Source organism: Saccopteryx bilineata, chromosome 1 (assembly GCF_036850765.1).
Source record: "Saccopteryx bilineata isolate mSacBil1 chromosome 1, mSacBil1_pri_phased_curated, whole genome shotgun sequence".
Taxonomy (NCBI): Eukaryota; Metazoa; Chordata; class Mammalia; order Chiroptera; family Emballonuridae; genus Saccopteryx; species Saccopteryx bilineata.
In genome coordinates this window covers 264,185,332-264,198,204 of record NC_089490.1, presented here as the reverse complement: position 1 = coordinate 264,198,204, position 12,873 = coordinate 264,185,332, and the positions used below count along the sequence as shown (strand labels likewise).

The 12,873-nt window shown below is 33.2% G+C and overlaps 1 protein-coding gene across 1 annotated transcript in view; it reads right to left on the bottom strand.

The window, feature by feature from the left end:
• The window catches only part of ADAMTS6 (ADAM metallopeptidase with thrombospondin type 1 motif 6), a 280,816-nt gene that overhangs the window by 137,542 nt on the left and 130,401 nt on the right, over nt 1-12,873 (bottom strand). The window contains exon 9 of the mRNA XM_066253589.1: nt 4,703-4,849. Within this exon, the coding sequence (XP_066109686.1) occupies nt 4,703-4,849 (147 nt within the window). The remainder of the gene's footprint in view (nt 1-4,702; nt 4,850-12,873) is intronic.

The window sequence follows — 12,873 nt, the reverse complement described above, 5'->3', positions numbered from 1 at the left end:
ATAATGCTGAGCTTAATGTTATTTATGTTACCACTATCAAAATAATAATAATAGTGACACTATATATAAATCTCCTTAAATTTTCTTATCAAATAGCACTGTTAAACATAAATGGTTAGTGCCTTAGTGCCATATAAGAATTTTTGCACTCAGAAAACATGAATCTCATTTATTAATATATAAAATGGACAGTTAGTAGTTAATGTGAAATGTTAATACAACTTACTATTGTTAAGCATAAATATGTGTCCAGACAAAAACTGTATACCTAAAAAGTAGAGCTATGATTACTTCCTAGCAGCATATATTTCATAAGCAAAAGACCAATTCTAGTTAAAATCTACAGCAATATAGATAATTATTGAATTCAGAAACCCTACTTTTGTTTATGCTTCTAAGACAGGCAAAAAAATTTCTATCAGTTTGAGAACATGCTTTTTCCTTTATTATGAAATTGTGAGTAAATCAAAGTATATTTACATTTCCAAAAATCTTTGCAGCATGATAGCAAGGTCATATTTTATGTATTCTACTTCTAATTTAGAGAAGTCTTATTTTATTTACATAGCTCAAAAGTTAGCCTTGAAAATAGGAACATGAGCCAAAGTTGAGTCTTCAACCAAAATTTACAGACCTCTATGTAAAATATGCACTCTTGGCTTTCCTTCCAGAACACATGAGGACATACCCCTAATTGTAACTTTTGATTTATTTTTCACTTAATTAATAGTAAAGTATAGACCTTCCGTCTACAACTCAGTGGGTCAATCTACAAAATAACTCTATGTAACTCTGAACATAACAGTCTCTTAACAACAACAACAAAAAGTTAACATTTAATGCCATCTTGTATTGTTTTTTTTCCCACAAAATTGTGCTAATATACTTAAGTTAAGCAAAAATGGATTAGGTTGGTCTCATCTATAAGTTGTTTATCTTACCTACGATGTTCTCATAAATTTCTCTATTAGTCTTCACAAAGTTAACAACACATTACATCTTAAAATGAGTTACTGTAAGTCAGACCGCCCTCTTTTGTCCTCTGGAGGACAGGGGAGCTTGAAAATAACTGAACTTGAGGCTTCCGATATGCAAACACCATGTTAATAATGGTTTACTCAGTTATGCTCTCTTTTTCTCCATATGTAACTACAACTTATTAAAACTATTTATGGGCCTGAGTAAAGTCTCCAAAATGTGTCAGGTAAGTGGAAGGAGGAGAAACCTGTTTTCTAAGCTGGTACATGTTAAAAAAAAAAAAAAAAAAAAAGAGGTCCCATCTATATAAATAACTGTTTTCCATCTAATAGATCATTGACATTGACCTTCAAAGGTAATTTCTGTCACAGGAATAGGAGTGCTTTGGCCATCCTGGCCATCTTACACAATTTCTCTGTAGCTCTACATTCACCTTTCATCCTAGTTCACCTTCAACCATAATGTTGCCTTTTTTTCAACTTCCCTCCTTTTGTGAAAGTGGATAGTCGCTATTTAATTTGGAACTGTAGGAGATTTTGCTATGGATCTTTGACAATTCAAATAATTTAATAGACTTTAATTTAAATAGAGTAAGAGCTGATTCACAGAGGCCTCAAAATTTTAAAAAACTATATGAAATTACTCTGTACTACCACTAAGTGGTGGAAAATATATGAAAAAAAAACACCAAAAAACAAACAAAAACAAAAGAAAAAAACTGTCCTCAATGACTCCTGGCTGTCTTCCGCTGCCTGGCATATTAGCCCATTGTCATCAGTGAGAGTGAGCCATAATACCAGGTTCATCTTTCTCTATTTTCTAAGTAAATAAATAAATAAATAAGTCCCGCAGGCAGATAGGAAGGACACTACCTGCAAAGCCGTCGACGAAAACATCAGAAGCTGGCATAACACGTCCATTCTAACGGAAATAGGTTCTTTATTATTTAATCAGGACGGCTTCTGGGCGATTCATGAACCACTTATTGAATCACCGAGTTTAAGAAATCTGAAAAAAAATATTGGGAGTTGGTAAACACCATCTCCTGGTTGATCAATAGCACGTAGTGTTTCAGAATGACACGAGAAACTTTTAACTATATTGGCATTTAAAGGCCATGGAATAGTTTTCAGTTGAACATAGTGAAGAGTGAATCTATATATCATAGAGAGCTCATTGTTAAAATCCTCCATCATCTTTGGTCTATACAGTCACTAAGTAGAGAAAGGTATGCATTTTGTTGGCTGGGCTACAGTTCCTAAACAATTCATCTTTACAGATTTCTTTTTCCTGAGAGGAGAAACTGAAATAAAATGTTATGAGTTTTTTTGAGCCAACTATAAAACATAAATGTAACCTCAATCCCTGATCAAAATATCACTGTATTTTTAAAAAATATCACACATAGCTGCTAAAGCAATTAAGTCTGCTGCATTAATAAAAAGGAACAAAGAAATTCAAGTTACTATTATGTCTTCATGCTCCAGTGAACTGACCTTTTTAAAGGGCCTTGTGTTTAAAAAACCTTTATTGCTTGGTCAGATTATGATCATAGTTCAGTTTATTATTAAGGAGAGGGGGGAAAAGCCACCTTTTCCCCAAATCTCTACCCATTGTCTCTCACATCTGTCTTTTGCAAATGGCTTTGATTTTGTGAGTATCCCCATGAGAATACACAACAGAAATATTTTTATGAAATACAGGATAAATAAATCCATTAGAACCCTGTCAACACTAATCATGCTTAAACATATGAAATATAAAGAGGCAATAAGGCTTCAATAATGCTTTTTGTATTAATTCTTTTAATTAATTCAATGGAACACTTTATTGCAACTAACAAGAATTTTACATTTCTCACCAAACCAGTGGTGATTTCTTAACTGTATTTTATCAACAATTTTGGGATTTATTTTTAGAGTGTTTTAATAGCCTTAATACTGTTTCGACTAGGTAGGTGTTGGCAAGAGATGAAAACTGGTCCTTGTACTTAGTATGCATACAAAGATGGTCCTAGGAAATGGGCTGTGCACTATAAATAGCATAGACGAGCAAGAAAATGGTACTTGAAGAGAACAAGAGGAGGAAAGACTTTGAAAATGTACAGGAATACTGAGCATGTTATATAGTTTGTCCTTCTGGTGACAGACACTAAGATTCCACATAAAAATATAATCCAAGTCAAGTGAGAAACTGCAGATCTGGCTTGATTTCTGGGGAAAGCAGATTTTCTACAATGTCCAAATTTAGGTAATATGACCTCATTAAAAACATCTTGGAAAATGACATTGCTAGTGTTTTGTGTTAAAAATTATTGAAAGATGTCAACCAAATTGTCTGTGTTCTATCTTGATAGCCCTTCACCCAGTTTTGGCACCAGGCTTGCACAGGGTTACCATGATCTATTATTACTAGGATAAAAAATTGTTAGGTTATGCAGAAGAACTACCTTCTGAAGTGAGTTTCAAATTTCTTCAATTTCATTATTATATTAGTTCATTCAAAAGAACCCATTTTAAACGTTTACCTTTTGATCTTGGATAGAATAAAGCACTGTGTAAGGTAACTTAAAATCTTGCTGAGGCTCTTTAAAAAATAAGTAATTATAAGTTTTCAGAATATGATCAGGCCATTCACAGTTATGAACCAAACTTTTAATGAACAATGTTATCCTACATAACTCATCTGAATTTTTTTAATATTTTACTGTCATCATGTTAAGGTGAACTTTGAGAAGACAATTTTTAAAAAGAATTTCTGTTGCTCGTCTGTGCTTTATGTATGACTCGCTTTTTCAAAGTGTTTCGTCTCTTCTCCCCAACAAAAAAAGTTGCTCAAAACTGTTGAAGGTGATGACAGCCTGTAAAGCTTAAAACCTTGATATCATTTAAAATAATATTTACCATTTAATGAATGTATCTTCAGTTTTTTAAATAAGTTTTAGCATTATACATAATAACCTGATAATGTATGTATTATTACCTAAACTCATTTAAGAAATGAGGTCAATGAAGATGATAAAGGTAAAGTACTGTGTCCAAGGTCACACAGTTAGAAAGTGAGACCAGAGTCTGTTAGTTTCCAAAGGTCCATACTGAAGCACTACGGCCGGTGAGATGTGGAAGAACATCTGCTTTCCTAAACATAGTTATAAATTAGCTAATTTATATTCTTCACAATTGAGTAACCAAACTCTTGGAATATACATTAAAGGACCAACAAAGAAGGTCCCAAAGTGTTAAAAGGATGAGTCACTTAATAAATTTTTGAAGATAAATTTTCAATTTTTATTTCCTGAATATTTGATTTTTGTTGTTGTTGTTTGTTACTATTAGGTATTATAGCATTCTAAAAAAAAAACAGTATTTTTTCACCAACAAAATGAAATGTATAATCACTAATTAAAGTTTAACCCATCCTCTATTAAATTATGTCAATTTACATTTTATTCTGATATTGCTTCCCATTTATTGAACATTTCTAAAATTCATATCATCAACCCCACTTAAATCCTTGCTCCAGTTCCCCTAATCTATTCAGTAAATTCTGTTTGAGTATAAAGAAAAAATTTGCCACAGTGATATATTATTTTGGAAACAGCATGAAATATCACTGGGCCCTATAAAAGTTACTCATTATGCAAAGTCTGAAGCACTACATATTAGGCTTCTACCAATGGCTTACTTCTGGAGCAATTCATCATCACTCTCCAGAGATTACTTACTCTAGAAAGCTGGTGATATAGTCTCGACTGCAGGCAGACCAGGAAAAAGGATTGGTATTTGCAGTAATGTGAGCTGCCATAAGTTTTGCTGTTTCATGACCTTTCGTCCCACAAGTATTTCCAATTCCATCATGGTTCATACCAAAACTGTTTTAACAGGAAGAAACATAAGAAACATAAAAGAAATAAGAAAAAAATAAAACAAACAAACTCCCAATACATCCTTTATTTCCTTATTTGATCATGAATTAGTCTTTTCAGCACACGCCTTCCATAACAACAGACTAGATCCTCTAAGGAAATATAGGATTAAAGTTAAAGAGACTAAGGAATAATTCAATGAAACAATATATTTCTAAATATTTTTAAGTTTATCATATAATCTCAAATGTTATCTCATTTGATACCATCTCTCCTTGAACAGATACAGAATACATATTAATTCTCATTTGAGAAAAACAAATTTAGGAAAGATAAAAGACCTATTAAAAGATCATACAATTAGTGTTGGAATTGTTAGTAATTATGCCTTTTAACATGCTAGAGTTTATACTACTTCATTACGCTGAATCAGAAGAGAATAATTAAAAAAAAAAAAAGATGGTTATGATTCATTGAGTTCTAGGTTATACGCTAAACACAGTCCTTTTTTTTCCCTACTATAGCTAAAGGAGACTTAAATACATTGGTATTTAATGTTTGTGTGTGTATGTGTTTTCAAAACACATCTTGAAGTCTTGATGTATGCCCATGCTTAGTGCTATCAATGTGATCTAAAATATATTTCAACACTAAACCAAAATTTTTCTGTAAGGGAAACTTTATATAAATAAATTTTAGCCTTTTACCACAAGTAGCCAGAAGTTCAGGTTGAATATTACTAAAAAAAATTATGTCTCCATATCAGTATCCTAATAAATGTACAATGATAGGTATTCATGGAAATAAATGACTTTAATGACAAGATTATAAAAAATAGATGAGGGTAGTTGCTGGGGAAAAATTTGGAAAGATGGTTAGGAACAAATAATTATAAGACAATAAGTGAAAGTTAATATTAATATATTTGGCAGTGTGGAGACACTGAAGATTTTTGAAGAAATGAAAATTTCTAAGTAGGAGAATTTGCAATTGACCTGTATTTTAGACAGATCATTATTAACCCTTTTCTGGTGAAACATTGGAGTGGGAACAGAATGGAGCCAGGGAGAGCAGACGGAAGATCATTACCAAATAGAAAATGATGTGGGTCTGAATTAAGACACTGGATAGAAAGTTGGGATTAGATTTGAGATGTGTTTAGAAAGCTGAAGAATTGGCCTTCAGAAATATTGTACAGTATAAAAGCACAATAATGAAGATATACTATATTCATACATGGAGTGCAGAAAGAACAAACTAATATTTCCGGCTGAAGAACTAACATAAGCAAAGAGAAGTGTATGAAAATATTCAGAGCCCTATGTTAAAATACCAAATAACCTTCCAAGAACACCAGTATTTAGTTTTCCCATTTGACATCAGCACATTAGAGTTGACCTACTAAAAAGGTCTTCTAGGAATGTGGTGGTGAAGTTTACAGTTGGTAGAATTAGATGTATATTCTGTCAAAACAATCAGCTACAAATTTACTATAACAGTCTCCTTTTGTTTAAATTTTTAATTCAGTAAACTTCATATCCTGTATTTCTCTCAAAGGTTGGTGCTACTATATGAATACAGCTATAATTTTTGTCAAATGGTGATAGCTTTAAAAATATTATTTTCTCCAAAACTCAGAAACATTGATACGTAAAGACACATGCAGCCCCATGTTTATTGCAGCATTGTTCACAGTGGCCAGGACATGGAAACAACCAAAAAGCCCGTCAATAGATGACTGAATAAAGAAGATGTGGCACATATACACTATGGAATACTACTCAGCCATAAGAAATGATGACATCGGAACATTTACAGCAAAATGGTGGGATCTTGATAACATGATATGAAGTGAAATAAGTAAATCAGAAAAAACCAGGAACTGCATTATTCCATACGTAGGTGGGACATAAAAGTGAAACTAAGAGACATTGATAAGAGTGTGGTGGTTACGGGGGGAGGGGGGAATGGGGGAGGGAAAGGGGGAGGGGGAGGGGCACAAAGAAAACAAGATAGAAGGTGACGGAGGACAATCTGACTTTGGGTGACGGGTATGCATCATAATTGAACGACAAGATACCCTGGACTTGTTATCTTTGAATATATGTATCCTGATTTATTGATGTCACCCCATTAAAAAAATAAAATTATTTTTTAAAAAAAAATATTATTTTCTTTTAGCAGCAATCTCTTAAATATCCCGCAGTCATACCAAGATAGGTGTAGGCAGGCAAAGATGGCTTTAAGAAAATCATTCTCAAGATCTTCAACTTCCTCATGTACTCTTTTCTTTAAACAAGTCAAATTTCTCCTTTTGAAATCATATTGCTTCCACTTACAAAAGAAAGACTTATCTTGTATCTATCCATAATTTTACAATAATTCACAGCTTGAGGGCATAAAAACAGGTGCATAAAGAAAAGAGAAATTGGAAACATTTGGTGTCAGTTTTGAGAAAGAACAATGCTAAAGATTGAATGACATACCATGCAGTTCTAGCTTTCATCAAATTTATGGAAGGATATAATCAAATTAACAGCTGATGGATTGTTAGAAATATTTTTTAATATAAATCACCATTATTATGTTTTGACAAATAATTCAAAATAAGTTCAAAGAATTGAGTGACGTTTCTATAATAAAATTCTTTCATCTCATCTACTTATCTTAGGTAAACAAAGCATCCATCATCTACAGAAACAAAGAAATTGAACTGATACTGAAATCTTGCCTCATTCTACAGGAATATAGAGATAAATGCAATAGTTAAAAATATCGTATATATCTAAATAAAGATACAACTCATAAAAACTTCACTTTTATATTTAATTGTTTATTAAAATATGCAATATGTATATGCTTCTCTGATAAATAATTAATCATAGTAATGATTGTTATATAATAAACAAATAATTCGGGAAAAAACTTTCTTTATGATTAAAGGAAATTTTAAAATGTAATTGCTATTTACATATAATTTTGTTACAGAGACATTTGATATAATTAAATATACTTTTAAGAATATAATATACATTTAAATATGTGAAAATATACATTAGCATAATATTCTGTGAGGGAGAGAAGCAGCAACAAAGAGAGTTAAAGGAGGGAAAAATATGATAAAAATTTTGACTATAAAAGAATAGTTCATGTATTTTTGAAGGCATAATGGTAGGTACCAAATTACTATGGCATTCAGATTAAATTGGATATATTTTTAAAAAGGTATTAATAATTTTATTTTCACATGCTAATATATATAGTACTCCAAAAATATACACAACAAGGTACATCGTTTTTAAAAAATTCCCTCAGGCCCTAGCTGGTTGACTCAGTGGTAGAGCCTCTGCTGGAGTGTGGAAGGCCCGGGTTCAATTTCCAGTCAGGGCACACAAGAAAAGCACCCATCAACTTCTCCATCTCTCTCCCTCTTGCTTCTCTTACTTCTCTCACTTCTCTCTCTCTCTTTTCCTCCCTTCCTGTAGCCATGGCACGATTGGAGAGAGATGGCCCTGGGGTACTGAGGATGGCTCCATGGCTTCCACCTCAGACGCAAACAAATGGCTCTGGTTGCAACAGAGCAAGGGCCCCAGATGGGCAGAGTATCGCCCCCTATTGGCCTTCCAAGTGCATCCTGGTCAGGGTGCATGCAGGTGTCTATCTCAGCTTCCCCTCCTCTCACTAAAATAAAATTTAAAATAAATTATTTTCAGAAGTATAAGAGGAAAAAGATAATTGTCCTTCCTAAGGAAACTCTACTTAAGAATAGTTTGGAAATCAAAAAAATGAAACTCCTTTGTAATCAGAGAGAATAAACAAGAGACCAAGTAAAACTATTGTACCAGCAAAAATTAGAATGGGACTATTGTTGGCAGTGATATAGAGAAACTGGGATCTTAGTTCACATTTGTAGTGTGGTCAAGGTAGCTGTTCCAGAGAGCAATTCAGCAGTACTTAGTCAAATTAAATAGGCAGATACATTATGACCCAGGAATCCTATTCTTGAATATATATCCCAAAAATATTCCCAAAGGGAACATGTATGATAATGTTTATGACAGGATTATTCAAGATAGCAAACAGTTGAAGGCAATCTAGGTGTCTGTCAAGGAAGAATGGATAAGTAAACTTTGGCAGATGTATATTATAAAATACTAAAAAGAAGTGGAAGCAACAAACAAGATAGATGTCTACACATAAGTATGGGTTGATCTTAAAAACAGTAAAAATATTAAGAAAAGTAACAATGTCTATAGCACCACGTCCAATATGTGTAAATGAAAATTACATATACACTCTCATATAACAAAGAAATGCCAAGAAATTATTCCAGATTAAAGACTAAAGAGACATAATTAAATTCAATAAAAATTAGATTGGAGGAGGATGTTATAAAGAACATTGCTGAGACAATTGATAAAATTTGAATATTTATATATTGATAATAGAAGAATGTCAATGTTAAATTTTCTAATTTTATAATTGTACTGTGGTTTTATATAAGAATTTATGTTTTTTCCTTAGAAAATAGATGCTGAAATATATAGAGATAAAGAAAATGTCTATAACTTACTCTCAAATATATAACTAAAAAAAATTCAGGCCCTGGTTGGTTGGTACAGCGGTAGAGCACCAGCCAGGCATGTGGAAATCCCGGGTTCAATTTCCAGCCAGGGCACACAGGAGAAACACCCATCTACTTCTCCACCCCTCCCCCTCTCCTTTCTCTCTATCTCTCTTCCCCTCCCACAGCCAAGACTCCATTGGAGCAGAGTTGGCCCAGGTGCTGAGGATGGCTTCATGGCCTCCGCCTCAGGCACTATAATGGCTTCAGTTGCAATGGAGCAATGGCCCAGAAGGGCAGAGCATTGCCCCCTGGTGGGCAAGCCAGGTGGATCCCAGTCATATATGCATATATTAAATCAGAAGGATCCTTACTGGGACTGATAATGATGTTGTGCCAAGAACTAAGGGTCGATGGACAGATGGATGGGTGGGTGGATGGGTGGATGGATGGATGGATGGATGGATGGATGGATGGATGGATGGAAGGATGGATGGATAGATAGAGGTAAAATAAATTAAAAACTCTGCTCTTTAGTTTAAAAAATAATATTTTTTAAGAAGAACAAGAAGAAAAGATGTGGCAAGATAGAAGAAGAAAACATGAACTGTCAGAGGAAATAGAGGAGGAAAAAAAATAAAGCCATCAAAGGAAAAAGACCATGTTGAGACAGCAAAAGAACAAAATTAGGCAACAGCTAAAAACACTTCTTAAATGAGTAAAAAAAACAAGCAAAATTAAAATGGAGAAAGAGTCTAAAAGGATCAAAGTAAAGGAATCCAACATATGAATCACTGTTGTCTCCAAAAAAAAGAAACAGCATAATAAAACAGAAAGAAAGGCAATTTTAAAAATGCATGAACATTTCTGAGAAATAAAAATAGCTAAAGTCTAATAAAAATGCAGTAGTCTCTGTCCTATGAAAAACTGATATAAAATGAATTCATACTAAGCCACATTCTAGTAAACTTTCTAGACTTCAAAATAAGATATATTTTGCACAATCAGAGCAAAAGAACAAATTATCTAATAGTAAAACAGTTAAATTAACCTTATATTTTTCATAGTGACATTTCACACCAGCACACCAGGCATATATAATGCATTGCAAGAATCTTGCATCCGGCCAAACTAAGTATAAAATCATCTTAAACAAGAACTCAAGGAATAGAAATCTCATAAATCATTTTTAGAAAAAATGCTACAAGATAAAAGTCAGCTTTGTTTAAAAATAATGTAAAATTTGAATATTTATTAACACTATTTGAGTTTCATAGCACACAATGCATATAACACAAGTGAAACTGGTCACCAGTCCAATTAACTCCTTATCATTATATTTTGTTTGTTGTTTTGTTTCTGTGAGGTATTTTAGTCTCTCATATAATATATGGTATGTAATATCAAACATACCTGAGAGAATAAAACACATATTTACATTTTAAAGGATAATTAAAAAGCAAGCAGCTGTTATCACTACAAAATTTAAGAAATAGAACATTCTCAGAATAATAAAAGCTTGCTCCTTGTGTTTACCTTCACAATCATATTTTTCTTTCTCCCTGAGAGAGAATAATTATCCTTTTGTGATAATTCAAAGTAAAACATTTTTAAATGTCTATATAGTGTCCTGGCCGGTTTGTTCAGCAGTATAGCATCATGCCAGTGTGTGGAAGTCCCAGGTTCAATTCCCAGTCAGGGCACACAGGAGTGATAAGAGTATCAACCATCCGCTTCTCCACACTTTCTCTCTCTCTCTCTCTCTCTCTCTCTCTCTCTCTTTCTCTTCTTCTACCACAGCCATGGCTCATTCAAGCAGGCTGGCCCCGGGCACTGAGGATGGCACCATGGCCTTCCCTCAGGCGCTAAAATAGCTAAGTTGCTGAGTGGAGCAACAGCCCCAGATGGGCAGCGCATTGCCCCATAGGGGGCTTGTGGGGTGAATATTAGTCAGGTGCATGCCTACCTGCCTCTCACTTAGTAGTTAAAAAAAAAAAAAGGTCTATATAGTTCATAACATGTATCTGAATATATATATAGAATACTTTGTTCTAAACTTAGCATCTGAATTTTACTCTCAAAGCAACAATGGCTGAGTTGATTCTTTAAATGGTAAAATTTTAGTTCAAAAGTTTTAAAGCTGATTTTTGAGCTCTTGAAATGTTTTGCTCTAGAAATAATGGTATAAACTGTTATTATATATCTAGAATAGCCTCCACAAAAGCCTATTTAACCTATTTTACAGACTAAAATTTTACCTCTGGAATGGCAAATAGCATATGAAAACACTGTTGAATTAACAACAATGGACTACATTTAACATTTTTCTGTGGAATTAATATTACTTGGGGGGAAAGTAGGTTCAATAAAGGAAGAGATAAATGAGAGTTACTGAAGAAGTTAATATAGGGAGCTTGCTTTTTTTTTTTAATTTTTATTTATTCATTTTAGAGAAGAGAGAGAGAGAGAAAGAAAGGGGGGGGGAGCAGGAAGCTTAAACCTCCATATATGCCTTGACCGGGCAGGCCCAGGGATTTGAACCAGCAATCTCAGCATTCCAGGTTGACGCTTTATTCACTGTGTCACCACAGGTCAGGCGGGAGCTTGTATTAACACAACTTCACAGGTAAATGGTTTTGATAATGTTTAAATTTAAAAGTTTGTGGTTTTCTTATTTTCTTTCAAAAAGATATACCATGACAACTACATAATCTCAGCCTAGCAGTTTTGCTTTGTTTTAATTCATGAATGAGAGTCAGAAAATGTTTTTGAGGTAATTGATCAAGAGTTAGGAAATTGATTAAAAGTAGGAAAAGAGCTTAATGAATAAAAAGGATGTGTTCCCTGTTCTTCCTCATCACTGCTTCCACAATATACTGTATATAAAGTTAATATAATAGGTGATCATTAAATCTCTGGAGTCAAATTAACATGAATGAAAAACTACTTATCAATGAATGGCAAAACATGAAGGACAAAATCTGGAAAGAATCATATGCATATACCTCCTCTGATGGTGAATAATGTAATAATATAGATATATATCCATGTAAGTAATAAAAGGGGAAAAGGCAGAGTTTGGGTCAAAATAAGGTTCATCAACACTCAGAGACAAAGTGGTCATTATAGATACTAAAAGATTGTACAATACAGGTTATTCATTAAATTAGGCTTCAATGAGGGACAAAGAAGTTCAAATTGGCAGTTACGGAATAGTCACAGGAATATAAAGTACAGCATAGGAAATACAGTCAATATTATAACTATGTAGTGATTATCAGGGGGAAGAGGGATGGGGGCAGAGAAAGAAATGAAGAGGAACATATATACAATGACAAAATGACTTGACTTTGTGTAGTGGGCACACAATGCAATAAACAGTTCAAATACTATAGAGATGTTTACCTGAAAACCTATGTACTCTTATTGATCAATGTCACCTCATTAAACTTAATTTCTAAATAAG